This window comes from Solea senegalensis, linkage group LG6, assembly GCF_019176455.1.
Source record: "Solea senegalensis isolate Sse05_10M linkage group LG6, IFAPA_SoseM_1, whole genome shotgun sequence".
NCBI lineage: Eukaryota > Metazoa > Chordata > Actinopteri > Pleuronectiformes > Soleidae > Solea > Solea senegalensis.
Genome location: NC_058026.1, coordinates 1596259 through 1621976, shown reverse-complemented (window position 1 = coordinate 1621976; position 25718 = coordinate 1596259). Strand labels below are relative to the sequence as shown.

The following is a 25718-nucleotide window of genomic DNA, read 5'->3' as shown; positions in this document are numbered from 1 at the left end:
CTAATAAAGTGGCAGGTGAGTCGATTTGCAAAACGTGTTTTGTGTTTTCAGATAATGTAAAAAAAAAAAGAGATATGTTTATTTTACATTTCATTGTTCTGCATATTTTTTAGTTTTTAAATGTAGAATCGTGGAAATATCTGTTTTTGAAATGACTGAACTTCACTTTTTCTTTTCCTTTGTTTGCCTTTCGAGAAACAAATTTAAAATGCCTTTGTGATCAGAAGCGTAACTCGGTCACGTCCAGCTACACACAGCGATGCTTTAAATGTGTAAATAACATTCAAATTGTATATGGTTTATGAGCGAGGAGGAACATGAAAAATAAATAAACTCCAGTTGTGGAGAAGTGATTGAAGCTGTGATAACACAGACTTTATATCTTTTTTTTATTATTATTGTTATTATTGGCTGGACATTTTGTGATTTAGTGAGTTATTTGTAAATGCGTTCATCAGAATCACCGTTAGAAGAACAAGTAAATGTATCTGGTGTCAAACGTGTAGTCTTCAGTTTGGATTTAAATGCTGACAGTGACGAGTGTGTCATTGTATCATGTTAAAAAAAAAACACAAATGAACGTTGAAAAGTCCCAAATTGTGTCAATAAAACGTTGAATTATATTGAATTCAATACTCTGTGATTAGTCTGTTCTGTAAACTGAGGGAGGATACATCGGCCTGACGTTGAACCACATCACTGTAATATTTTAATGCAGGTGAATAAAACGTGATAATCTGATCAGATTAACATTTGCCTGGACGGATTGAGTAGCAGGAGTAACATATCCTGTTGATTGAACCGCAGAGAATAAATCGCCATAGTATCTCATGCGTCGTTGCTTTCGTGCAACCGACTTGAGGCCAAGTTCAGCCAGGATAAACAACATAGCCCAGCTTAATCCCTCGTCCTCAGGCCCAGAATGAGCTCCAACAGAACGACAAAGTGTGGCTTCGTCGCTACGCCGATGACTCTCTGCTGTATTTGCCTTGTAAACCATGTGATTATGATGTGAATATCTTCTCTGTTTAGCCGTGGAGCTGCAGTGAAAGGCTAGGATTGCCAGGGACTTTTTTCAGCTTAACACCTTGGACACTGGCGGACCGCGCTGACTCTACCGTATCACTTGTGTCCCACATTCTCTTGTCCCCCAGGGTTGTTGTTACCTTCGCCCCAAAAATACACCAAAATGACTCTGCTATTTCTTCTTCTTCTTCGGTTTCCTGTCACTGCTCGGTTCTCTGACATCATTCCAAAGTCGTCCCCTCTCGTTGTCCCCCGACCCGTGACAAGTCCACCTCTGAATCAGCAGACTGATGTAATCGGAGTCCCTGAGGCTTGTGACATGTGACCCAGCAATTCATACTGTCCTGTATGTGACAACTATCCCTGGAAGTTTGCCCCAAACTCAGTGACGGAGCCCAAATATTATCCTTTTTATTAAAAAGGAGATAAATATCATTTCACTGCTGAGGAATTCAAAGTGAGATAGCGTAAACCGACTCTGTGGTACAGAATCCCTGAGTCCTGACGCACTTTCAGCTCGTTTTTGTCACCAGAGTCGAGTTGCGTCTAATGTTGTAAGTGTTTGGACTATTTGTGTGGCATGTGTTTCAGAGCACTCATAAAAATTCCAGACACTGGTCTAATGTGTCTGTGTGATACAACGAGAAAGCCTGATGCTGTGCGTGTGTGTGTGTTAATACTTGTCCAAACATCTTTGTGAGGACCAACAACTAAAACCCTTGGTTTTAATATTTTAAGAGTTAGAATTAGGTTAGGGTAAGGGGTGAGTGTACTTGTATTTATGTATTTATTTATGTCTTTGTGAGGTCCAAAAAAACACATAAAAACGTATCTTTAAGGGGTTTTCGAGGGTTAGGTTATAGTTTTGAGTTCTGATGTGTCCTCACTAAGACATAAAAATGACTGTGTGTGTGTGTGTGTGTTTTCAGGTATTACGCATGTTGTGGGGACCTAAATCTGTTTACACAGTCACATTATGGGGACAAAAATCGTCCCCATAATGTAAATTATTGGATGTTTAGGGGAAGACATGTTGTATGCTTAAGTTAAGGTTAGTTAGTGTTAAGGTCAGAGTAAGTCTTCTTTGGGAAATGAATACAAGTCAATGAAATGTGTCATGAAGTCATGGAAACCAGACGCTTAGGACCTTTTTCTGTTATAAACACTGACCTTGTGAGGACCAGACGTCCCTCATGGAGCCCGAAACCTGGTCCTAATGAGGCAGAACCCAATGAGGATCTGAGGAACTGGTTAAGTTTGGGGTTTAGATTTAAATTGCCTAAGTTAAGGTTAGGGTTAGACAGTTAAGGGTTCGAGATAAGGCTTTGTTTAGGCTGTCCAAATGAATGGAAGTCAGTGTGTGTGTGTGTGTGTGTGTGCGCGTGTGTGTGTGTGTGTAATGTCAGAGAGGGAGGTGTTGAAAAAGAGAACAGCAAGCCAGACCAGAACACTTCTAACTCTGTCAGCTCCACATGGTTCAGCTTTTCTCTGCACAAAACTTGGCAGTTGTCGTCCTTTAACGCGACCTGGTGGAAGCAGTTTGGACGACACACCTCTCCAGCTGTTTTATTTATTTTATTTTTGTAATTGAAACGTTGAATCGCTGGATATTCAGTGGAGATCTGGGTCTGAGGAGAGATCTGGAGATGCTGAAGACAAACAAGAAGAGGCGAGAACACGGGAGCAGCGCTTTCCTCAACAAGGACGCGCACCGGTGAGTAAAAGAAATAAATATCCATGTTCTGCACCTGTTCATGATTCTTCATGTTATGTGTTGTTTATTTAATGAAAATCATTCATGTAAAAGCACCAGGTTGGGATTGTGTTTAAAGGGACAGTCCGTGGTTGTTGTTATAGGAGATGCTGACACACTGTCAGTATCTCATATAACAACACTGTCAACACTGAGAAGCAGCCTGACTCACAGACACTCGCCAAATACAGATTTAGTAAGACTCACTTAATAAAATCTGCACCCACTTAAGATATCTTAAGTTTTAAGACTGGAAACATAAGTTTGTTCAGCTCTGTAGACCACGTCCTCTCTCCCACACCTAACCCCATAGAGAAAATCAGTCGTTTTACATCACAGCACGCAGGAGTTGTTGATCCACTGCTGCCTCCATCACTAACTTCAAGTGTCTTATGTTTGTCAGTTCTGTGTTTGAAATCCTTTGTTCAGATTGACCTCAGTGACACATTTTACATAATCACTACGACTCGTATAGACTCGCAGACGGACTCTGTTTGCTTACGCCGCCATGTTGGCAGGAAAGGCCTCTGAAAAATAAACAGCACCGGCTCAAAGGAGACATCAAGAGATCGATGGCAGAACCTGAAAGACTGAATGTATTTGATCCTTCTACAGCCCCCTGGTGCTTTTCACGAGACAGCCACAGCAGACATTATTATTCTCAAAGACCCACAGCATTACGACATTGCAATAAAAGCACATACAATAATCTTCAGTTTTTAAGGAAAAGAGCCGATGAGGTTTCCCGACACATTCAGAGACGTCTATAAAAATCTATAGATGGAAACGTTGCCGTTTCCTGCCAAAATGGCGTTGTTTTGGTTGACGTCAGCTTCTGTTGTGTTTGTAGACAGTTTACATGTTATGTATGTAGAATAGTGGAACAACAAACGTGTGTGTGTGTGTATGTGTGTGTTTTTGTCCACTGTGTCGTTTCCATGTTCTTTTCAGAGAGGAACCATTTTTCATTTAAGTGCAGACAGCTGTAATCTGGTCAGCTTATCCCATGATCCTCACGCTTGTCAGCATGTGTTATATTTCTCCGTACCACACACACACACAGTTTTAATGGTAACACACACATGTCTGGTTGTTGTTAGTTGGAATTAGAGTCAAAATAGTGACACTCGCGACAGCTCGACTAAAACTGAAACATGGAACACACGTGTCGCCTTTAACGAGCCAAACCATGATGACATGTGTTTCCTGTTGTGAGGAATCGTCGCACAGCTGCATGTGGTGCTACCGGGTAACACGGCCAACCTCAACCCATCTGTCGAGACCCCATAATAACCCTCACACCATTTAACCTTTCACCAGTAATCCGTCTAATCTGATGTTACTAAAACATAAATATTGTGGTTGTTAAGCCTCAGAACAATTAAAATTTACAGGTGAGCACTTTTCACTTTGTCCATTATTCAGTTCCAGCACGGCTCAACTCGACTGTACTTGGTTTTTTTTTACCTGATACCTGGTGCTTTTTTTTAGTTCCTGCTTTTAGGTTCCAAGCGAGCTGAGCCGATACTAAAATGTGATGTCATCAGGCTGCCGGTCCCTGATCGGTCAGAGAGTGTCGTCACTGGGGGAGTCATGAGTGCGACGTCCGACACAAGAATCAAAGCCAACAATGATGAACTGCAGATCAGCTAAAAAGATTAAAAAAAACATGTGTTAATCTCCAACATTTAGAAAAAGAAATGTCTAAAATGTCAATATTGAACAGAGGAGTCTGGTGGATTTAGCGACAGCGCTGCCGGCCATCATGAGCCCAATCACAACCACGTTCAGTCGTATTTCAGCCCAGTGACTGTGTCCTGCAGGCAAATCAGTGTCCGTCAGTCTGTTGACGTCACATTTTAGTTAGTGCTGTCAAGAGATTAAAAAAATTGAGAGATTAATTTATTATCATCTGTAATTAATTAATCTAATTCGTCTCTTTTTAATCTCACTTAAAAATGACTTAGAAAAGGCCTCAACTTGAGGTATTTTCATTTAAATTCATTATTACATTATAACGGCAGATCAAAAGATTGATATATAACAAAAAAAGTGGCTTTATTAAGTCATTTATTGTTTTAATCATTTACATTCCGCTGTGTTCTTTTGTCAAACTCCAAATAATGAGAAAATACAAATTAAGAATAAAACATCAGGTCCAGCCTGTCGGTCACAGACTCTCCTCCCGTTTAGTTTGGTGAAGAGCTTTGCTATGGCTCGCTAAATTGCTAACGTCTTCGCCGCTAACGTTAGCTGTGGCTGCACTCGTGACTGGGTGCTTTGCATAGACGTGGTAGGCTAAACTTTCGCTGCTTCGCTGCTAAACTAACTCCTTCTAACACTTTTTTTACTTTTTTTAATGGTGCCGTTTTTGAAATGCTAATGTCACGTTCTGTCTGTAATCACCGCTCCTCGCGCTGCCCTCCAAACACAATGACAGCACATGTCCACTTCAGGGTGCGACTGACCATTGTTTTCCACCCCCAACAACTCAAGCACAAGAAGCCCAACACATAAAAATGGATTTTATAAAAAAAAAAATTGACTCACAGAGACAGAAACAGAAGATTAAAAATGAGATTAACACAATTAAAAAACATAACGCGCTAAATATGACTGTAATTAATTAATCGCAATTAACGCGATCATTTGACACCCAAATTTTTGTACTGGCTCAGCTCACTTTGAACCTCGCCAGAGCAAGTACCAGGTACCAGGGGGGTGGAGTGGCTCAGTGGTTAAGACCGGTACCCTATGTGCGAAAAACATCATGGTCGCAATGGTCGCAAGTTCAATTCCATTGTAAGTCGCTTTGGATAAAAGTGTCTGCTAAAATGACATGTAATGTAATGTACTGTCCCTAATGGAAAAGTAAGTATAAGAGCCGAGGATTTGGTGGCAATTTAAAGAGTCAAATCGAGCCATGCTAGAATTCTTTAATGGAATAGTTTCGTGAGGCTTCACAACATGAGCTGTGCTTGATGACTTGAACAAACACTCTCTCAAAGCAGCTTGCTCCGCCCCTCCTCTCTAAATGAGCTGTTTGTATGACCATGTGGCCTTGACTCTTCACAGAAGTGCGAGCTGTAAAACAGTCTATAAATCAGAGCGATACATTGACACGACCGACACCCGGTCTTTGACACAATTTGACCTTAAGGAGTGAGGGACTGTGAAGAATTTAGACGCTTGTCTTTTTTTAGAGTGCGCAGCTCATGTGTGACATGAATTTGTTCTAAAAGTGGCATAGCACACCACCTGTCACGATAATGTAAAACCAATACAGCTGCAACACAGCTATATTTTAATAGATAGATTGTGATATAAATAATCAATTCAGTTGTTTTCAATCAGACTTAGAGGAGAGAGGAGGGGCTCTAGGCCACGACTATAAAGACATGGTTTGATGAGTTTGGTGTGGAGGAACTTGACTGGCCCGCATAGAGCCCTGACCGCAACCCGATCAAGCACCTTTGGGATGATCTGGATCAGAGATTGTGAGCCTTAGACCTTCTCGTCCAACATCAGTGCCTGACCTCATCAATGCTCGACACAATGAATGGACTCAAATTCACACGGAGGCACTTCAAAAACGAGGAACGTCTTCCAAGAAGTGTGGAAGCTGTTATAGTCGCAAAATATGTCTTTACGTTCCACGTTGGTGTAATGGCCAGGAAGTGGAACGGTTCACTTCAGAACGGTACGGTTCAGGAAATCATAGTACCAAAATAACAAGTCCCAAAGGTTAGATTTTTCCGTACCCTTCCCTTGGGGTACCAGAGTAATTGTATGGTATGGTATAAGCAGCCATGTTTCGGTTCTAAACAAAGTCTGCAACTCGCTCTCACTGGTTATCAAGGGTTCTGCTCCCGCCCCCAATCAGTGTTCAGTTGTAAATATCAAACATGATTTATACTTTGAAATCGGGAAGACTCAGCATTTTTTAATCCTTCATACTTCAGGATGATAGGTAGTTAGTTAGTTAGTTAGTACCTAGTTAGTTAGGTAGGTAGGTAGATTTGGTGTCAATTTAAATGTAAGATTAAACCTTGGCAGAGATCTGCGCTGCTGTTGCCTTCTGGATCCTTTGTCAACAAATCAGAGCTTAATTTCACCCTTTAGCCACATCACCCCACACTCTGCACAGATCTGTCTGCATCTATAGTTAGAGTGATCATCAGACATACCACTGTCCTGCCAGAAAATCCATCAGGAGCAGTTTCAAATTGTCAAATAAAAGATGATAGCGCTGATTTGAATGAATAGGCGCTGAGGCGACATGTGCTGCTGCGTTCATCGAGTTAAAAATAACAAGTTCACCGCTCTAAATTCTCTACTATCGTTAAACCTGACACTCTCCTTTGACTGATTGATTACTGATAGGAATATATAAGTGTGATGTCATGTGATAATTGATCTCACATGTGTTACGATAAAAAAGTTATATAAGTTTTAAGGTGTGTAACCTTATTTTGTTATATTTTATGATTCTTGATTTAAACTTATTCTGTTCTTTTGAGTCTCACCCAATTTCGTTGTATCAGTATCAGGGCTATACTGAAGAAAAAAATAATACTAAACTTTTGAGTCGCAATATTATAAAAATGATCCATCATACCATGTGAATGGAGGCATGCGCCAATAAAAGCGTAAAACAGTCATAATTTATTCTTGTAAAATAAAAATAAATAAATTAACATTTTTGGAAACATTACGACTTTTTTTCTCATAATACTCATAACTTTATTCTTGGAATATTAAAAACATATATAGATCTTGTAATATTACATTTGTTTTTCTCATAATATTACAACTTTTTTCTCTTAATATATATAATTCGATACATATGACCTCAATAAAAAAAAAAATTATTTATTTTATTTATTTTGATTATATTATGTCCTGGAAAATCCTTCGACGACTGTTGAAACGAGTGGATCAGATGCAATGACGTCTCAGAACCGTTGGGAGGCAGCAAAGTACTAAGCCGTGTCTGGACCGCCGGAAGTGAGGTAGTAGAATAGTTAATTTGCTGATGGCGGATTTTGGGCGCAGCATCAGCCGCGTTCTGCTTCTCCGCTGCTGCAGATCTACCTACTCGAAATTTGTGACAACGTGCGGAAAGGGAACGACGACGGTCCACATCGACTCTCCGTGAAAAGGTATTTGTTGAACGTTTGGAAGCGCAGCGGCACGGTTTGTATGCTAACGGTGGCTAGCTAACGTCTCCTCGGCGGCGATAACACCCAAAATGGCTGTCATGTGTGGGAGGCCCCGTGTTTGTCGCTCTATATTATTATTATTATTGTTGTTGTTGTTACTATTTTAATCACTTTTTAGTACCGAACAAATACAGCGCTTGTGCTGTCATTATAATACTTTGTGGTGTTTGTAGCGATTAAACGCAGCACAGGCTCATACATCGTCAGCTGGCGCTGACGTCACGCAAGGCTTTATCATTTCAGTCCAAAAATTGTGGGTTTTCTCAAATTTTGTTTCTATTTTCCGGAAGCTTGAATAGGGAGAAAAAAAACTCGTGCATGTGTAGGTGGACCTCACTACTGCACTGTTTCTATTCCTGGTTTCATTAGGAATATCTTGTTCCTCTTGTGTCAATAAAAGCTAATTTAATTAAATACATATGATTATTACATTACAGATCATGCGATACGTGGTTGGTTCATGATACAACGATGCTGTGATGATCATTATATTGAAAGACGAGAATGAGACATGAAGTAGCGGTATTCCGGCGTTTGTTAATAAAGAATATTGATTGATGGCGTATTGATTATTGTATTGCATGAGAAAGTACGGCAATATATAACCGAATCGGTACCCGCCTCTAATTAACAATGATGCTAGCATTAGTGTGTATTCATAACGTCCAACACCCCTTGAATGGGAAATCACTCACTTTCAGGCAAACTGGAACCAAACCCAATTTCCAAAAAGATATTATCTGCCATAATCACATAAGTAGCTCTCGTTTTAGGTAGAGAAGTCCCTGGCATTCACAGATATTTATGATTAGGAAATATTTCTGCTGGATCTTAAGGGTTGGGTTTTGAACCCATCATTTCTGTGTTGGGTGAACTTTACAAATATTCCCACGTTTGAAATAACATTGAATTTTGAATAGGACGTGACAGCCCTACTTGGTATATGCATCGGAAGAAAGGAGCAGCTTCCTGGAGCTCATAGAGATGTGAGCGAGATGGGTTATCATGATATAAAGCAGGAGAGAGTGATGCCACATATGTTTCTGGAATTCCTACCTAGAGTGTGAGGGGGGAAAAAATCCATTCAGTCGAAATTTGATTACAACACATATTTAAAATAAGTAGTCCTATGTTGGTGTAAAATTAGCTGATGCCTCTTTTGACTTTGTAAAACATTTGAGTTTGTCATTTAAGATAATAAGAGATATCTACCATTTAATTTTTCTGTTTCTACCTGTATGGAAACACATAACTCTATTTCCTATTTTTCTAGTTTGAATCAGTTGAATGAAATTGAAAGCAGGTATGATTTAAATTATGTATTGTTTCATGTTTTACAGCATTTAATTGGATAATATAAAATATGAAATTCCTGGTTTCAGATTAACATCATTAGTGTCTACCAATCCATGTCAAGATATTGAAGGAATATCTATAAATTGTAATCTGGTCATATAGTTCACATTATGTGATTATTATGGGAACAATATGATCACATGACTAAAATAAAGGGAACATTAAGATCAGCATCAAGATATTTTAAGTCAGCACAGGAAGTTAATGAGTATTTTTGCCTTTTAAATATTTGTGTGAATGGTATTTTAAGTCATGTGAGTCTTGTGATATGGTCTATCAGATTTGTAAAATGGGCAATATTGACCAATTTAGTCATTTTATAGTTGTTGAAAACAACTGAAGGGACATTTTCAGAGATGAGGACATTTGTATTAAACATAAACTATAATAGTAATTTTCCATTTACACAACTTACAGCTACAGATGGGCATTTCAAGAATGCAAAAATGCTACTTACTTTTAAAATGATGAGAGCTTGTGAAAGTAATGCAGGGTTCACAACATGTTGAGCAAAGAGGTGCAGCCAATTGTGTGTAGTCACATAATGGAAAAGTTGTATTGTATTTTATTTTGATCAGTGTTTTGAGTAGCACATCTCGCATGATACAGGTTCAGGCCGTTAAATAGAAAATTGCAATGTATCTCTAATTACCACTTGGCATAAAGAACCCAATTGAAGGATAGTAAGTATTTTCGTAACTATTTCAAGCATAAATAAACTATTTCTTTTCTATAATGTCAAGTCTTCAGTATCACATCCCTATAGTTTAAATCCATATTTGCTGTTTGGGTATTTCATGATTTCCATTGATTCATTGTTTTTGCTTAGTGTTACTTTGCTTTGCCTCCCTGAAAGTGAAGCATGATGGGAAAACTTGACGACAGCAAGAGAGGAAGATCTCGAAGCTGACCAAGTTTCTTTATGCTTTGACAAATTTTTAAGGGAAGAAACTACACACAGAATGAATTGCATAAAGATGTTTTTGGAAAAGGACTTCAACTGAAAAGCCACGTTTGGAATAAAAGTAAAGCATACTCATCTTTAATAGTATATTTCTGCTTTCCACCTCACAGCCTCGCTGTGCACACAGACAGTTATTCACACCTCGCCCCTTCGCTTCACTTGGAACCCAGCACAACCTTCTCCATTGCCAACATAAGCAGAGGGACCAATTTCATATTTGGACCTGTAGCTGGTGCTGCTGCAGTAACAGCTCTCCATTTGGCCCAGATTGAGACTCGTGCCCGAATTGCTCTCCAGCAGCTTGCCTCTCTTGCAACTCTAACTGTTGACAGCTGGCACAACAATAATAACAATAACGGTTTTGGGGTGGCAATACCTCATCAACTGGCCCTCTTGAGTCTTCTCAATAGACGAGAGGTGTCAGCTCCTGGGTTTCACTTGGATATAAACAACAAAACCCACAAATCTAAAAGACTGAGTTTTCCTGCTGCCATGTACCACCACCACTCCCACCACTCAAATGGGCCCAGGCCTCACCATCAGCCACATCCAAATCAGAATCAGAATCAGAATCCTTCTGATATGATGACACAGATGGGCTTTCAATTTCCTCGTCCCACACAGCTCCCGGATGAGCTAGAGTCTGCCCTGGCTATCCGGGGCGCCAGAGACATGGACCATCGCCTCATCGACCACATGAACCCATCAAGCCAACACCACAGTCAAGGTTCAGGTCCTGGGATCAGTCAACATGGAACCTACGGCTCTGCACCACTCACCTCTGAAAATCAGTCTGGCCACCATCAAGGAGTAGACTGGTCAAACTACCAAGCTCCATCAAAACTCTTTGCTACTCCCCCACCTGGTTCAAGTCAACAGCCATCACGACACCAGGGACCTCAGCAGCAGCCTGGGGGCAGTCACTCTGGATCAAGCATATCAAGCTGGAGTGCCAATGTGAGTGACTCACCATCGCCCCAAGGCCAACACCGTCAAGGTGTTAGAAGTGGTGGTGGTGGTGGAGATGGTCACGTTTTGTACACTCCAGAGAGTGCAGGAAGCATTTTGGCTAGTTTTGGACTTTCTAACGAGGACTTGGAAGTGCTGAGTCACTACCCTGACGATCAGCTAACCCCAGATACTTTACCTTTAATATTGCGTGACATCCAAATCAACAAGTCAGGCAAGCCAAAACCTGTGGCTTCTTCTTCCTCATCACAGTTCTCACGCAGTATCCATGATATGCCTCTGCCTCCTCGCTCTTCGCCAGTGGCCCATTCACGCTCCCCAGATGTGCCAAGCCTTCTTACTGTTACACAGACGGCAGGTAAAGTCATTGACTATGGTCATGCCAGTCGGGCAAAGGATGAAAGTAGTACCAGAGAAACGTTCAAACGAGAGCAGCTCTCCAATGAAAGAACAGTTAAAATGTACCCAAAAGTGGATAAAACTGAACGGCGACAAGTTCACTTGGAGCAAACTGAATCTAGCAAACACGGAGACCGGGACTATCGCAGGGCAAGCACTGAACAACACAAGATCAGTCGATCACCCGTGAGAGAATTGCCACCATCGTCCAAATCTCGCAATCTAGACAGAGATTACAGGCACAACGGCCCCAAACCAAGGCCCTCATCTGAAACTAGAAGTGACGATTCCTCAAGACGATCTGTCTCTTCTTCATCTGGCACAAAACCACATGGCAACGGCAGCAAGAAGTTACCGACTCCCACCATGATAGGTGATTTCTCTGCTGTGTCTCCAAAGGTGTATCCCCACACCTGCTCCCTGTGCCACATTCAGTGTGATCAGGAAAAGGTGAGTGTCAACATATGCTGTTTGCTGAGAAAAATGCGTTCACGTGTAAAAAAAAAGTTAATATTTCTTTACCGGACAGGTGTCATGATGAGTGATTCTGATGTTTTTAAATTCAGCTGGTTGGTACTTCCCGGTGAAATACACATGTACAGTTGCTCTATGTGAGCTTGGTGCATGTTCAGCATCCCCTAGTACAACATAAATCTTAAATTGGTACTTTACTGCACTTCTAAACCTAAAAAAAACCTTGTGTGGTATATGCAAAATTGTGGGCACCAAAGTAATTATATGTATAGGAGTAGCTTATGTTTTATACAAACATTGAGTTGTGCCACACAATGGCAAAACATAAATATTTCCAGGCTTGTGCTTAAGACTTGGCAAAACTTTGTAGGTTGCCAAAATCTTTGCATGTGTAAAGTACACATTTTAAAAAAGGCCATACAGGTGGGGAAAAAACATGCTATGGCTTAATTTCCTGGTAATTAGATTATAAACCAGCCACCTCATGATAAAGTAAAGCATTTCTACTGTTGGGATCTTTCACCAGGAACTAGGGAACTTACCAGGAACTGTGCACCATCATGCCAGGGACTCTTCAAACAAAACCCAAAACTGTGTCAGAACTCAACATAAACTTAGTATTTATTACTTTGTGCATGTAGCAGGAACATCTCAGAAGGCAGACGCACCTGGCCTTGCTGTGTATTGGATTGACGGCTTTTTAGTCATTTACAGTACTGACACCTGGTGGACTGGAGTGGAAAGGCTTGGCGTGACAGTGGATTGTTCCCACGTCGTCATGCTTATTTGCAACCAGCAGTCTTCAGGAAACTTTTGGTTTCTTGGACTTTAAGTTCCTGGGTCTTAAAGGTCCTGAAAACGCAGCTCTTTGAAGTTCCCATAAAACTAAACTTTGTGTATATATGTGTGTGTGTATATATATATATAAAAATGCAAAACACGCTGAATGTGATTGGACTGGATTGAAAGATAAAATGTACTGTGTAGCCCACGTTCAAACTACCAAAACATTCTGGTGTTCCACTTTTTTCCCACCAGTCTTGTTAATCATTGTAAATTATCACATTGCTTGTGATATGTCTTTTGTATGGAATCTGAGTGTATAACAAGCAATGGTGATGTATAAGGATGACATGTGTTCACCAATGGTGTTATGATTGACAAAGTATCCAGTTCAGTAAGATTTGAAATGATCTGTACTGTGTTTCAGTGTCATCACAGTAAATACAATTACCGTAGAGTTTGGCTGTCCTGATTTCTCCACCATGCCAAGTGTGGGATCTACAGAAGGAGATTGTCCAAACATTTCTTTCAATCTTGTATCTTAACATAATGTGCAGTGTTTTTTGTAACAGTGACAATTTAAGGTTGTAGTTCTAGAACTTTCAATTGTTTTAGACTTGAATTGTGACAAATTGCAGGCTGTTAGAAGTGCCACGGTCAATCGATAACGGATCATGTTATACTAAACAAATGTCTCTGGTCTGCTGACGCTACTTGGTGAATTATCCAAACAGCATTTGTAGAAAAAAAAAGAGGAAAAAATGGGTTATCACTTCCAATGAGACAGTGTGTCAATAGTAAAGTAAATTCCATACAGTAAATTCCATGGTTCAGTATTCCATACTATTTATATTCCATTGAGCAAAATAATCTGATTTGTTTTGTTCAGTCCACTCACAGCTGTGACACAGTTTAAACATGATTATGGAATAGAACAACCATGAGTCGCATTTCAGTTTAGGGTTTTTACAACATTTCAAGTCAACAAAACGACAAAATTTCACTTGAGCGCGTCTCAAAAAACAAGTGCCTCCGCTTGGCTCGTCTTTTATTCTTAATGTATGTGAAATGTGAGGTTTGTGTAACCTGTTGTCTGACATCTTCTTCTCCTATTTGTCATTTTTCTTCAGGACTGGCTTGATCATATTAACACCGTTAAGCACACTGCTGCCTGCAGAGACCTGCGCAACAAGTGAGGAAATGTTAAATGTGCTGCTGAAGCTGAATGTTCTTGGAACCTTGGCGCTCGCTAGCAAAATAGTTTACACACTTTTTGACAAGTGCCCTTGTCAACATATTCACTTTACGTTTAGTCGAAATGCAGAGAGTGGTTTGAAAGCAGGTTTTATATCACAGTGAAACCAAAAGCAACAATACAGGCAAATGTCTTGACACTTGAAGTTGTGCAGGGCTGCAAAGTATTATCCATTATGAATTGATTGTGTGATTAATTGTATAATTGTATCAAAATATTTTGATATTGAATCATTTTCTCTGTGTTTTCAAGCTTCTTAAATGTTGATTTTGTTTAGGTTTCTTTACTCCAAATAACTAAGAAATCATATAAACGGAATAACTTAAGTTTGTGGACCGTTGAGAACATCATCATTTGGAGGTTTGAGAAACAGCAATTAACATTTTGTGGACCAAACAAGTACTGGACTATTCATCGATTATGAAAAGAGTTGTTTGCAGCCCTAGTATTTTTTCTTTCTTTCTAAGCTTCAGTGTTTAAGTAAGATGTTTAATGGCATGCTAACAGATGTTTGTGTCTCTGAAGGTACCCTTCCTGGAAACCCAATACCCCAAGGTCAGTTGGGCTTTTTGCTATTTGTCCATCCACTAGTCGCTGAAAATAAAGTCCGTCTGTTCATCAATAAATGTATTTTTGTTCAGGCACAGTGAACAATATGGCGGCCAGGTTCACCGGGATCCCAAACATCCGTCTCCATCCCACTCTGTATCCCGATCCCTCTCCGGCTCTCCGGGCCCAAGTCCTCCCCATGGAAAACGCAGAGTGGGCCCCCAGGCCCCGGGGCCACATGGAAAACCGTTCTCACCCCATCGTCAGCCTCGCTACCACCAGTATTCAGGTACCACACGTACCACAGAGAAGACACAACATGTGCTTCTGGTCTGTTCCATTTGTAGTCAGAACTCGGTATTTCCAGGGTCAGATTTCCTACTCAGATTCTGAAATGGCTGCCACCATACAAACACTTTACCATTTATAGCACTTGTGATATTTATGTTAATTATACTACACATAGTATTTCTCAACTGGACCTCAGTGAACTCGGGTGTGACATCACTCCCAGTTGGGACTTCCAAGTTTTGATGTAAATGGAACGCAGCCCTGGTGGTGAACTGTAGACCCTAAAACAATAATGTATCGTCATGCACCTTCTGACTTATTATCACAGTAAATCGTATAATCTGTTTATTTATCTCTTAAAATTACAGATTTTTATTCTTCCAGGGCAGAAATTCATTACATTACATTACATTACATTACATGTCATTTAGCAGACGCTTTTATCTAAAGCGACTTAAAATGGAATTGAGTACAATCAGCCAGGGGTGGAATCAAACTTGCGACCATGATGCCTTTCACACACAGGGTACCGGTCTTAACCACTGAGCCACTCCACCCCTTCAGTTCAAATTCAGTTCAAATGTTGTCAAAGAAAATGTCCTGCTTCAAAAGACTTTGTCACTTGTCTTGCACTGCAGTAAAATTAGATTTAATGCACATAGGTTATTAATATATTATAGTTGCAGCCCTAATGACCCAGATATGACTGGATTAAAGACTCAGTGTAGTAGATCTACTTCAAAACTAACCCAGTATCTTTCTTTGCTCTTCTAAGACCATCAGTTGGAGCACCAAAACCCCCGTCGACCCTCCTCCTTCTCCAGAGAGCATCGGGCTGAGAGGAGGGACAGGGAGTCATCAGGTCAGTCTGTCTGTATGTTCTTCTGCCATTGAGAACTCTGCCACTTGTATGGTTAATCACACTTATGTTGTATTTCTTTTACTTCAAATCAGTCGTATGCGTAACTTTTGATCTGAAAACATGTTGCTACACTGTGTGTGCAAAATACTGTGACGAGCAATCCGTGTTCCTACTGATTAACAGGCTTTTCCTTCCGGAGTGGATTGAAGCGTCCACATGGACATTCTGCAAAGTTCTTCTCTGACACATCTGAACGTCCATTGTCCTTTAAAGCGGATGACCACTCCAAACCATTAAAGTCCTACTCCAAAAGAGGACCAATGGGTTGGTTCAAGGTCAACAAAAGTGCAAACACAAGAGCTTCTGATGCAGTGGGTTTTCCTTTTCTTTTATTTGTATTAGAAATGTTTTCTACTGGAAGTTGACGGCTAATGATGTATTGTAGAACAAAGAAATGATGACATATACTTAGTAAATAGCATTTTTGGTCAGTCCCAAAATATTTTTTGTTGCGGCTGAATATCTAGTTCTAGTTCTGAATGAGTTTTACTCACTCAAACCTTTTCTGTGTTCTCCTTAAACTCGAATCGGAAATCTTTGTCTTTCTGTATCCAGCCCGCTAAACCTTCACCTGCCAAAAAGAAGAAGAAAGCTGCGACTCCAACCTCTCAGGACTCCATCGGAGATCGTCTGGTTTATCTCACGGGCATCCCAAAAGATGCCACGGAGCAGGAAGTTACCGACTTGGTCAGCTCCTTTGGCACAATCAACAACGTGATCCTCATGCCCTGCTCCGAAGAAGAGAGCGAGAAGCCTGAAGGACAAAAGGTGCTTTGATGACTTGTATACTTTTGAAACAGCAGTTTAAAACTATAATCTCTATACTAAAGGAAGAATTTTCCCTTTTCAAAGGCAAGTCTTGATGGCCTCTCAAAAACAGTTTTATACTTTACCTGCAACACCTTTATAACTCCAGTTTACATAGAGGGTGTGTAGGGGCAGGATACGTACGAGTGAAGAAAGTTAAAGTCTATTTAAAGCTGTGTGAAGATCATTCTATGCTGCAGATGTCTTGTGTTCCACCTCATCACTTTTTACACTCCTCCTCTTCCCTCGCCCTGTCGCAGGCGTCTGTGTGCATGGTGAAGGCAGAAGATGCCCAGGCACTGGCTAACTCCACAAATCTCTCTATCAGGGAACAGCAAATCACTGCGTCCACAGCCAAGGTACCGTTCTGGAAACAAGCATGTGACGATTGTGACATATTCCGCCTTAAACTCTAGTAAGACGTAAAGCCAAAACAATGAAGCTCAATGTGATGGAACGCCTGTCCAGCTGTTAATCGAATGACTGGGCATATGACTTTTTAAGGCTACTGTTTACTGGAGCGCCGTCTAAGGATGGGTACAAAAACCCAGTATTAAACGGGGTCCAGGGCTACATTTTGAAATACGATGTTGGACAAATTAAGCCCTTTTTTATGATGGATTGTAATCATTCCTAATCCTGAAGAGAGATGACACACACTTTTTTTTTCTCTCCTAAAAAGGTGACAAAAAATGAGAGTACACTTTGGCAGTGTTTGGACAAGAAATGCGAAGATATTCGTAGAAGAACGTTCAAGTGTGTGTGCAGTGTCAACTTTGACTATGTTTGAATAAGAAATGCAAAGGAAGAGTTGCTGTAGTTTATTTTAATGCAGTTGATTCTCTTGTTTTCTTTTAGAAACCTGAAGGAGGGCAGTCTTCTGATGCCAGGTTTGTCACAGTTATCTTCTCCTTTTTATTTTAAATCTACGGTTCACCCGCGTTGCTAACTTCAAATCTGCTCTGTTTTCACTCAACTATAAATGATTCTGACTTCACAGCAAACCTGCTACAGGACAGAAGATGGCTGCTGCTGGTAGGACGACTAAACGTTTACCGAACATATATTTCACTGTCAACAAATGCTCAGTGTATAGTAACAATATCATTACGGATTGTAATACTAATACTTACTGATTACTGATGATCCTTTAGCCCATTAATTCAGACAATGGTTGAAAGTGGAAATAGCTTTGGCACATGTTTAGTAGTATGTGATGACATATGTTAGTTTGTTGTTGTCTCAGCTCTTTTTCTTGTCTTTCTCTCGCTGCAGGAGTTGAGGCTGACCAGAAGAGTTCAGTTGAGGTACATGACCCATGCTGTTACTTTATTTTACTGTATTTTTTTTTTTTAATTAAAAATTAGAATAGAAAAAATAGAAAAGTTTTAAATGGTTGTCCAGGCATTCAGATAAAATTAGATAAAAAAGAAAATCACAATTGGCTTTAAATTTAAAGTGTTTTTAAGCATATGAAGACGATAACAATGCGATTTCAGTTGGTCTTACTTTATTTTATGTATGAAAATATAAATAAGTTTATATTGTTCTGTACTGTGTCTGATTTGCAACTGAGGCAGCTGTCTGTGAAAATGGCCTTGAATCGCTTTTGAGGTATTTTCTCCGTTTCCATCGTCTCCCACAGAAAGGACTGGTGTTGATCACTGGACTACCTGAGAGCGGCTGGTCGGAGAGCGACATCGTTCTGCTGATGGAGCCCTTTGGAACTCCCTTTGACATCATTGTGACTTCACAGATTGGAAAGGTTGGCAACAGATCTGGCCCGCAAACGCAGACTATGTGAGCTCAGCAGCAGAATATTTAAATGCAGCGCTCTCCATCCTGTATTGTAGGCGCTGGTGTCGGTGTCTGACGTGGATGTTGCTGAAGCAATGGTCAAAGGCAACACGTCCACCCCTGCAAAGGTCAAAGACTCTGAGCTGGAGATGATCCATGTGAAACAGCACATTGGCCTCAACACACCGGTGAGCTCTCGTCATTAACGCACACATCCTTTACAGTGTGTAAAACCGCTGCTGCTCTCCAGTCAGGGTTCCCACGGGTCCTTGAAATCCTTGAATGTTTGTGTTGTGAAAATTGCTCTCTGCTAAATTGACTTTTGTTTTGAATTTAATTTTGTGCAAGAAAGAACTGAAGTTGATATTTAGGTAAATGTCTCCCTTGTTTGACTGTTTCATGCCCTGCATTGCTTGATGTAGTAGACGAGGCCTACACAGGATGACTTAATAATTAGCGGCTCTTCAAAGTTGCCCTCCCGTCTTAATCTGTCAGCACATTCAGTCCTTGAATTTGGGGGAATTGTTCCTTGAAAGGTCCTTGAATTTGATGTCAACGAAGGTGCGGGACCCTGTTCAGTGTGTTGTGATTTTATATTATGTTGCACTTTGTTCAGTAGAGAGTCGGCTTTAACTACACGTTTGTTTTTGAACACAGGTGGCGCTCTACAATCTGCTGATGGGATCATCAGACACTGCAGTGAGTATTTTTACACTTTTTTTTGCTCATTATTTAACAGGTTTTTCTTTAGTATCGACAGTGATCAAGTGACTCAACTGCTTGCTGATGTAGATTTATTTACTGCCATAAGCTACAGAAACAACAATAAGCCAGAGGTCTCAAACCCGCAGCCCATGAATTGTTTTGCATCATAAATCCTGTGAAATATGTCACAAATATCTGCAGTTACTGCAGCATCGTGATTGAATGTCGTGGTACAGTTTTAAACTCGGATGTTTGGTTTACACTGAGTATTTCATCTTTTAGTGTGAACCAAACTTTTCCCTTTAAGATCAGTGTGAAAATGTCATTTTTTGATGGAAATAAACTGTCAAAGCTACTTTTAATGTTCACATTCATTGACCACTTAATTAGGTACACCTGTTCAACTGCTCATTGATGTTGGTAGGACGTTCTGCTGTAGTCCAGAACAAATCAGAGTGGAGAAGAAAGGTGATTTTAGTGACTTTGAATGTGGCATAGTGTATTCAGAAATAGTCATTTGGAATTTTTACTCACAATGGTCTGGAAAAAGAGAGAAATGGAAGGAAATGCCATGTTGAGGTCAGAGGAGAATGACCAGAAGGGCGACAACAACAAAACACGGCAGTGGACACTTGTATGTTATATTGAGTTAAGCTCCAACCTTGTGAAACCAATAAATGGTTAAATGCTCATCTGAATCCTCAGGAAAGTTCTGATAAAGTCAGCTGGAGCAGCCTGTTGGTGATCAGGAATGTCCCAAACTCGCCCTCATGCTCCTCTGAGGTCCAGAAACTGGTGCGACGCTTTGGCACCGTCATCAAGACCCTCGTGCTCAACAACATGGTGAGGCCTCTTTGTCTTGTGTCTGCTAATCCAGAATATTCCCGTTTCATATGTTAAGTATGAATATTTATTATCCTAAAGGGGGGAATCGTGTTGCACTGAGCTCAATAAACAGGTGCAAGTAGTATTGATACGTGTTATTGCATTTTTATTGTTTCTTTTAACTTTATTTAAGATTGTACAGCACCTTGGGGAAACGGGGGTTGTTTTTAAAATGTGCTAAATATAAACTCGATCTTGACCGTATCCAAAAACACTGAATCAGTAGCAAATTCACTTGCATTTTTCTGGAAAGTTTTTTCAAAGATTTCAAAACAAAGCAAACTTCAAATCCACTTGCTACTGATTCAGTCATTTTTTTTGGATCACTATGACCTGGATGAATTTGAAATATTACTATAATATTACCATAACTAATGGTTATTTTCTTTCTTCTTTTTTGATTAATCTGTAATTCATTTTCATGATAAAGCATATAAGAGATTTTGTTTGCAAAACTGGAAATGATCATGCTCCCATTTATCTTGTTTAGTCCACAAACCAAAATTACTCAGTTTTAATGATTTGTTTTTGTGATGAGTGAAAAAAACAGAAAATATTCACATTTAAGAAGCTGAAAAATCAGAATTTTTCTTCCTAAAGGCTCAAAACGATTTGACCGATTGTTAAAATCGTTGTTTTATGATTAATTTAGGGATTTTTGTCCACAAAGGTCTGGGCTGCAGTATTTTCATTTGTTTACATCTCACTGCTTGTCTGTGTCTGTTCTCTTGCTTCTCTCTCTGCTCAGGTCATCTGTGAGATGGCTACTGGCACCATGGCCCTTTCTGTTTACAAGCGCTTCCACATGTTCCCGTGCATCATCCAGAACAACCCTCTGTTCTTCTCACGCAAACCTGACCCCAAGACTATCACTCAGACCAAAGTCGTCAGTGCTCACCTGGATACACCACAGGTCTGTAACCTGTAATTCATTATCCATTAAAGGCAGAGTTTCTCCCCTTCACACTTTATATATGTTAGAAAGTAGAGACTGTAAATGTGTTTGACGTGGCTCATTACCTTCTTGTGTCTGATCATAGGCTACACCTGCAAACGGTAAAGGCAGCCACACAGCAACAGCCGCCGATGAAGAGCAGACGCAAACACTTGAAGAGAAGCCCGAGTGTCCTGCAGAGGTACTGGAAAAAGACCCTGTCGAGACAGTGGAGAGCCAGGAGGAGAAAATAGCCGGCGGAGAAGAAACTGTAGAAGGAAATGGTTGCGCAGATGAAATCCAAAAAGACGAGGTCGCCACTGCCGCGTCTGACTCTTCAGCTGAGCCCGACACCAAACCAGAGGAAGTTATGGATACAAACCAGAGTGAGATGTCTGCTGTTGAAGCTGCTGTGGACAACGAAGAAGAAAAAGTAGATGTCAGTGTTCCTGAAGCAGGAAAAGACAACAAAGAAGTTTGTGCTCCTGAAACGGGAGAAGAAAACCCTCCCGCTGGTGAAGAGACAGATTTACCGAGCTCAGATGGCATTGCAGCTCCACAAGATTCAGCCGTGCCAGAGATGCCGAAGGTAAAATATTTCACAGCAGTCTGTCATTGTCTTGTCTTGTGTAGCTGCACCGCTGAGTTTTGACATCGCTCTCTCTCTGTGATCCCTGCTTCTTCACCAGGTCACTCAAGCAATGGTCAACGCATTGCTCGTGGAGTGTCGGACAAGACTCCCCCAACAAGCCGACGACACAACAGCTCCCACGTGTGGAGTAAAGGATGAAACACAACCTAAGGAAGAGCAGAGTGATGAAAAAGCAGCTCCCACAGAGACAAAGACCTGCACAGAGGAGGAAGAGAAGAAGAAGCAGGAGAGGGAGCGGAAAGAGAAGGACTTGAGAAGGGCCAAACAGAGGAAGGAGAGGGAGAGGAGACCCTGGGACAGGGAGGACAGGAGCAGGCGGGAGAGAGAGTCGGACGACCGAGGCAGGAGAGACAGGGAGAGGCGGGAAAGAGAGAGGCGGGGCAGAAAGAGAGGACATGAAGACGTGTCAAGGTCATCTTCCAGGTCAGAGGGATTCAGGCAGAGCTCGCACAGGGAGGAACGTTACAGTAACTCGGAGGAGGAGAGCAGGATGGTGAGAAGACGCAGCTGTGTCCAAAAAAAACTATGAAACTCTTTAATCCCAATCCAGTTTCCTTAATCCACTTTGTACCCTGTCATGAAACCAGGTGGACGAAGAAGCTGAGTTCCCGTTCAACCTGAGTGACTTTGTGACAGTGGATGAAGTTGGAGACGTCGCCGACCTCCCTGGTTCTCCATCTGAGGTTGTTCCCATGGAAACGACAGAGGGAGAGGAAGCTGCTGCCACGTCTGTCCAACAGGAAACTGCACAGGTAAACTGAAGTATAGAACAGGCAACCGCTATTGTTTACAATTTAAATACTTCCTGCTCGCACCGATAACAATAATTTTTTTTAAATCAATCAGTTATTGAAACAGTCTTTATTAGCTGCCCTGGCTAGAAATATTATGTAATTTAATTTAAACAAATTGGTAATAAAGTTAGTATAACTTAATACCAGGAGAAGTTATACGTCACTAATAATTGTCTGAAAAACGAGGCAAACGGATAATACACATTAGCCGACCTGCTCACACCCTGGAACGCGGTCATGAATGCAGCCCTGTTTGTTGTGTTGTTTTCCACTCGTAGGACACGCCCATGGAGGTAAGCACAGAAACGTCAGTGACGGTTGCCATGGTGACTCCAGTGGAGGAGTCTGAGTCTGCAGCCGAGTGTTCAGACAGTTCAGCACCGTCGCAGTTGCCGCCTGAGGATGTCATCGCCACCGATGACGTTTTTGCAGCTGCAGTGTCGTCCGACTCGGCGGCCGCCCGCGACAATTCTCCTCCCACTCAAACAGAAGCACCTGACTCTGGTACTGCTTCACTCTGATCCATTGTTATTTGTCCAATATTTCAATTCTTAATTCCCTGGTAAATTTCATGACGTCACTAAGTGCTTGCTGCCACTGCCACCTTGTAGCCACGCCCATCCCTAGTTTCTTTATGTAGTTTTTAAACTTTATACTTTCATCCATTGTTCGCCTTCTTAGAAACAACGTTAACCACAGAGAGCCAACAGCCTCCCGTTCCTGCCTCTGCAGCTTCAGCGAACCCACTGGACTCTTCTGATCCTTCATGGACCGGCCCAGCAGCCGTGACTGCTCACGGGGATGAAGAGGAGGAGGAGGAGGAGAAGAAGGAGGAAGAGGAGAGTGCTGTCAGTGTCAGCCAGACTCTGGAGGACAGGGTGGTCGTTGAGTCAAAAAAAACACAAGAAGAGGAGAAGATGAACAAGGAGACAGAAGATGCTTCTGTAGAGGCAGAGTCAGGTAAATATTTGATTTGTCTGAACTGTCTGATAATAAATATCTGTTGCTGAAAAAGAGCATCTGTCTTTTTCAGGAAAGCACGAGAATTCCACGCACACCACACACACACAGGAGAAGAGTGAGAAGAAGACGATTCAGGCCATCATCAGCGACTCCTCCCTCCCTCCATTTGACCCAAAGAACCCTGTTGGTATGAGACTTGTTTTTTTTCCCCCATTATTGTGTTGGTGAGCAGCAGCTGAGGATTTTCGTGTGTGTGTGTCCGTGCAGGTCTGGAGTTCTTGGTTCCAAAGACAGGTTTCTTCTGTAAACCGTGTAATCGATTCTTCAGCGGGTCAAAGGAAGCAGAAATCAGCCACTGTAAAACCATCAAACACTACGACAACCTCAAGGTAGGACTTAACACGCTCACCTGTGCTATATACACGCACACACGCACACGCTGTAATGAACCTAATGTCCTCTTACCAAAATGCTGTCAACCAGGTCATGGTAGTCTTTCGTGGCAACTTTTGACGATGCAAACTTTGTATTTTGGGACAGAGAACACAGGTGGTTTGAGATAGAGGACGCCATCTACAGTATGTCCATTCAGATTGACCTTCCTCGAACGGTTCGGTTAAGAACGTACCAAAATAACAGGCCCTCTTATTTTTCAGTACCGTTCCCACTCTGCGGCATTAACGCTGGTACACTGGCACCTCAGTGTTTCTCACTTTGTGTGTCCTGATTTCATTGGTTTGAGTGACAGCTCCCTATCCCACAGTATTAGCACGGTACTGTTTTGTACGGGTGGAGCTAGACCCATCACAGTCGGCTGAATGGGCGATAGAAAAGCGTCAGTCCCTTGAAACCGGTTTTTCCTTCCACAGCGGTCGTCTATTTTCATACGAAGCTTGACTTGTTGAATTAGCGACAAACTGAGCAGGAAAAATACGAGATGCTCACCATCGGGCGCGGCGCACCCCCCTGAATACCAAGTAACGGTACTGTTCTCAGTCGAAACAAGAGCCTGACAGACCGAGGGCTTTACGGTTCCAAACCACACCAAACTGTAACTGTCTAAAAAGGCCAAAAAAAAGGCATTTTTGGTTTCCAGCCGAAAGACTTTTATCGGCAAAACAACACGACCGAAACAGGACGCGGTGATGACGCCAGCAAAAAACTGTGGCCAGCACACGCCTGTATATTCCCGCTTAGAGTCAGTCCAAGATCAGTTTGGAACATCAATAAAACGGTTCCAACAAGACGTGAACACACGGTGGAACAGCACCTATTAGATGCTGAGCAGCAAACTATAGAGACGTTATTCCCTTAGTTACAGCACTAAAGTGTCTTCTACACAAAGAGGTCGAGACGGAGAAAGGAGTGAAAACAATGAAAAGTGCGCTCTTAAGACTCGATCCTCGTCATAAAGATCATTATTTGGATGTGGGGATGAAGCAGCGCGTAGAGAAATGATCCAGGCTGCGATGGAAACGAGAGCTCACCTGGAGACGGATAGGTTCTTAATTGATTTATTCTTTGAAGCGTGAATATTAATCTAGAGCTGAAACAATTTATCGATCATTAACTATTTTGATAATCGATTAATCGGTTTGAAGCTTTTTCATGATTAAAACAAGACTTCCGATTGTTTACGCTTCTTAAATGTCAATATTTTCGTCATTTCTTCTACTTCACACCTTGACCCATGTGACCCTAACAACGCACATGATGGTTATGTTAATGACCCCAAGGTGCCCCCTGGGGGTTTAAACATCGGGGGAACGAAAAAAAGCTTTGTTTAAAACACAGTTTACACACACAAAGTGTTCATGTATATTTTTTCATTTATTTTCTTGTAGAAATACTTGGAGACGATGAAGACGACGACGACGGTGAAAGTGTCCGTCAAACAGACTGACTCCAGCTGAATGAATGAAACACTGACTGAATCAGTTCATTGCTTTTCTGTTTCTCTCTCAAAGGTCCAGAGTCTCACCGCGGTGTCGATTCAGTCCGTTTTTAAATATACGGACTTTTGACATTTTTTTTTTCACCTGTACATTGAATAGAATTGAGTTTCGCTGCTCAGTGAGAGACGTCAGTTCAGTCAATAAAATGTCTTCAATTACCAAAATGTTTGTTTGTTTAATCAGTATGTGCTGATTATTATTTTATTAATGAGCCAATTCTGACCCTTTTATCATTCAGTGGAACCTTATTTTTTGTTTCATGT

The 25718-nt window shown here is 41.3% G+C and overlaps 1 protein-coding gene across 1 annotated transcript; it reads left to right on the top strand.

Moving 5' to 3' along the window:
- Positions 1–7785: 7785 nt before the first annotated feature.
- Positions 7786–25619, top strand: LOC122770870 (zinc finger protein 638-like). The gene is made up of 25 exons (XM_044028051.1): positions 7786–7941; positions 10432–12139; positions 14077–14138; positions 14727–14756; positions 14843–15039; positions 15817–15903; positions 16087–16274; positions 16519–16731; positions 17031–17129; positions 17629–17660; positions 17771–17805; positions 18046–18077; positions 18416–18535; positions 18624–18755; positions 19225–19266; positions 19978–20115; positions 20906–21070; positions 21198–21680; positions 21781–22236; positions 22331–22495; positions 22816–23041; positions 23219–23497; positions 23571–23687; positions 23768–23889; positions 25345–25619. Exons 2-25 carry the CDS (start codon positions 10814–10816, stop codon positions 25411–25413), a joined length of 4815 nt encoding a protein of 1604 aa, XP_043883986.1. The 5' UTR covers positions 7786–7941; positions 10432–10813; the 3' UTR covers positions 25414–25619.
- The last annotated feature ends 99 nt before the right edge of the window (positions 25620–25718 follow it).

Coding starts and splice junctions, on each gene's coding strand:
- LOC122770870 (XM_044028051.1), top strand. CDS start 10,814: ATGTACCACCACCACTCCCACCACTCAAATGGGCCCAGGCCTCACCAT. Junction 17,661..17,770: donor GGGCAGTCTTCTGATGCCAG/GTTTGTCACAGT, acceptor CTGACTTCACAG/CAAACCTGCTACAGGACAGA. Junction 20,116..20,905: donor CCCTCGTGCTCAACAACATG/GTGAGGCCTCTT, acceptor CTCTCTGCTCAG/GTCATCTGTGAGATGGCTAC.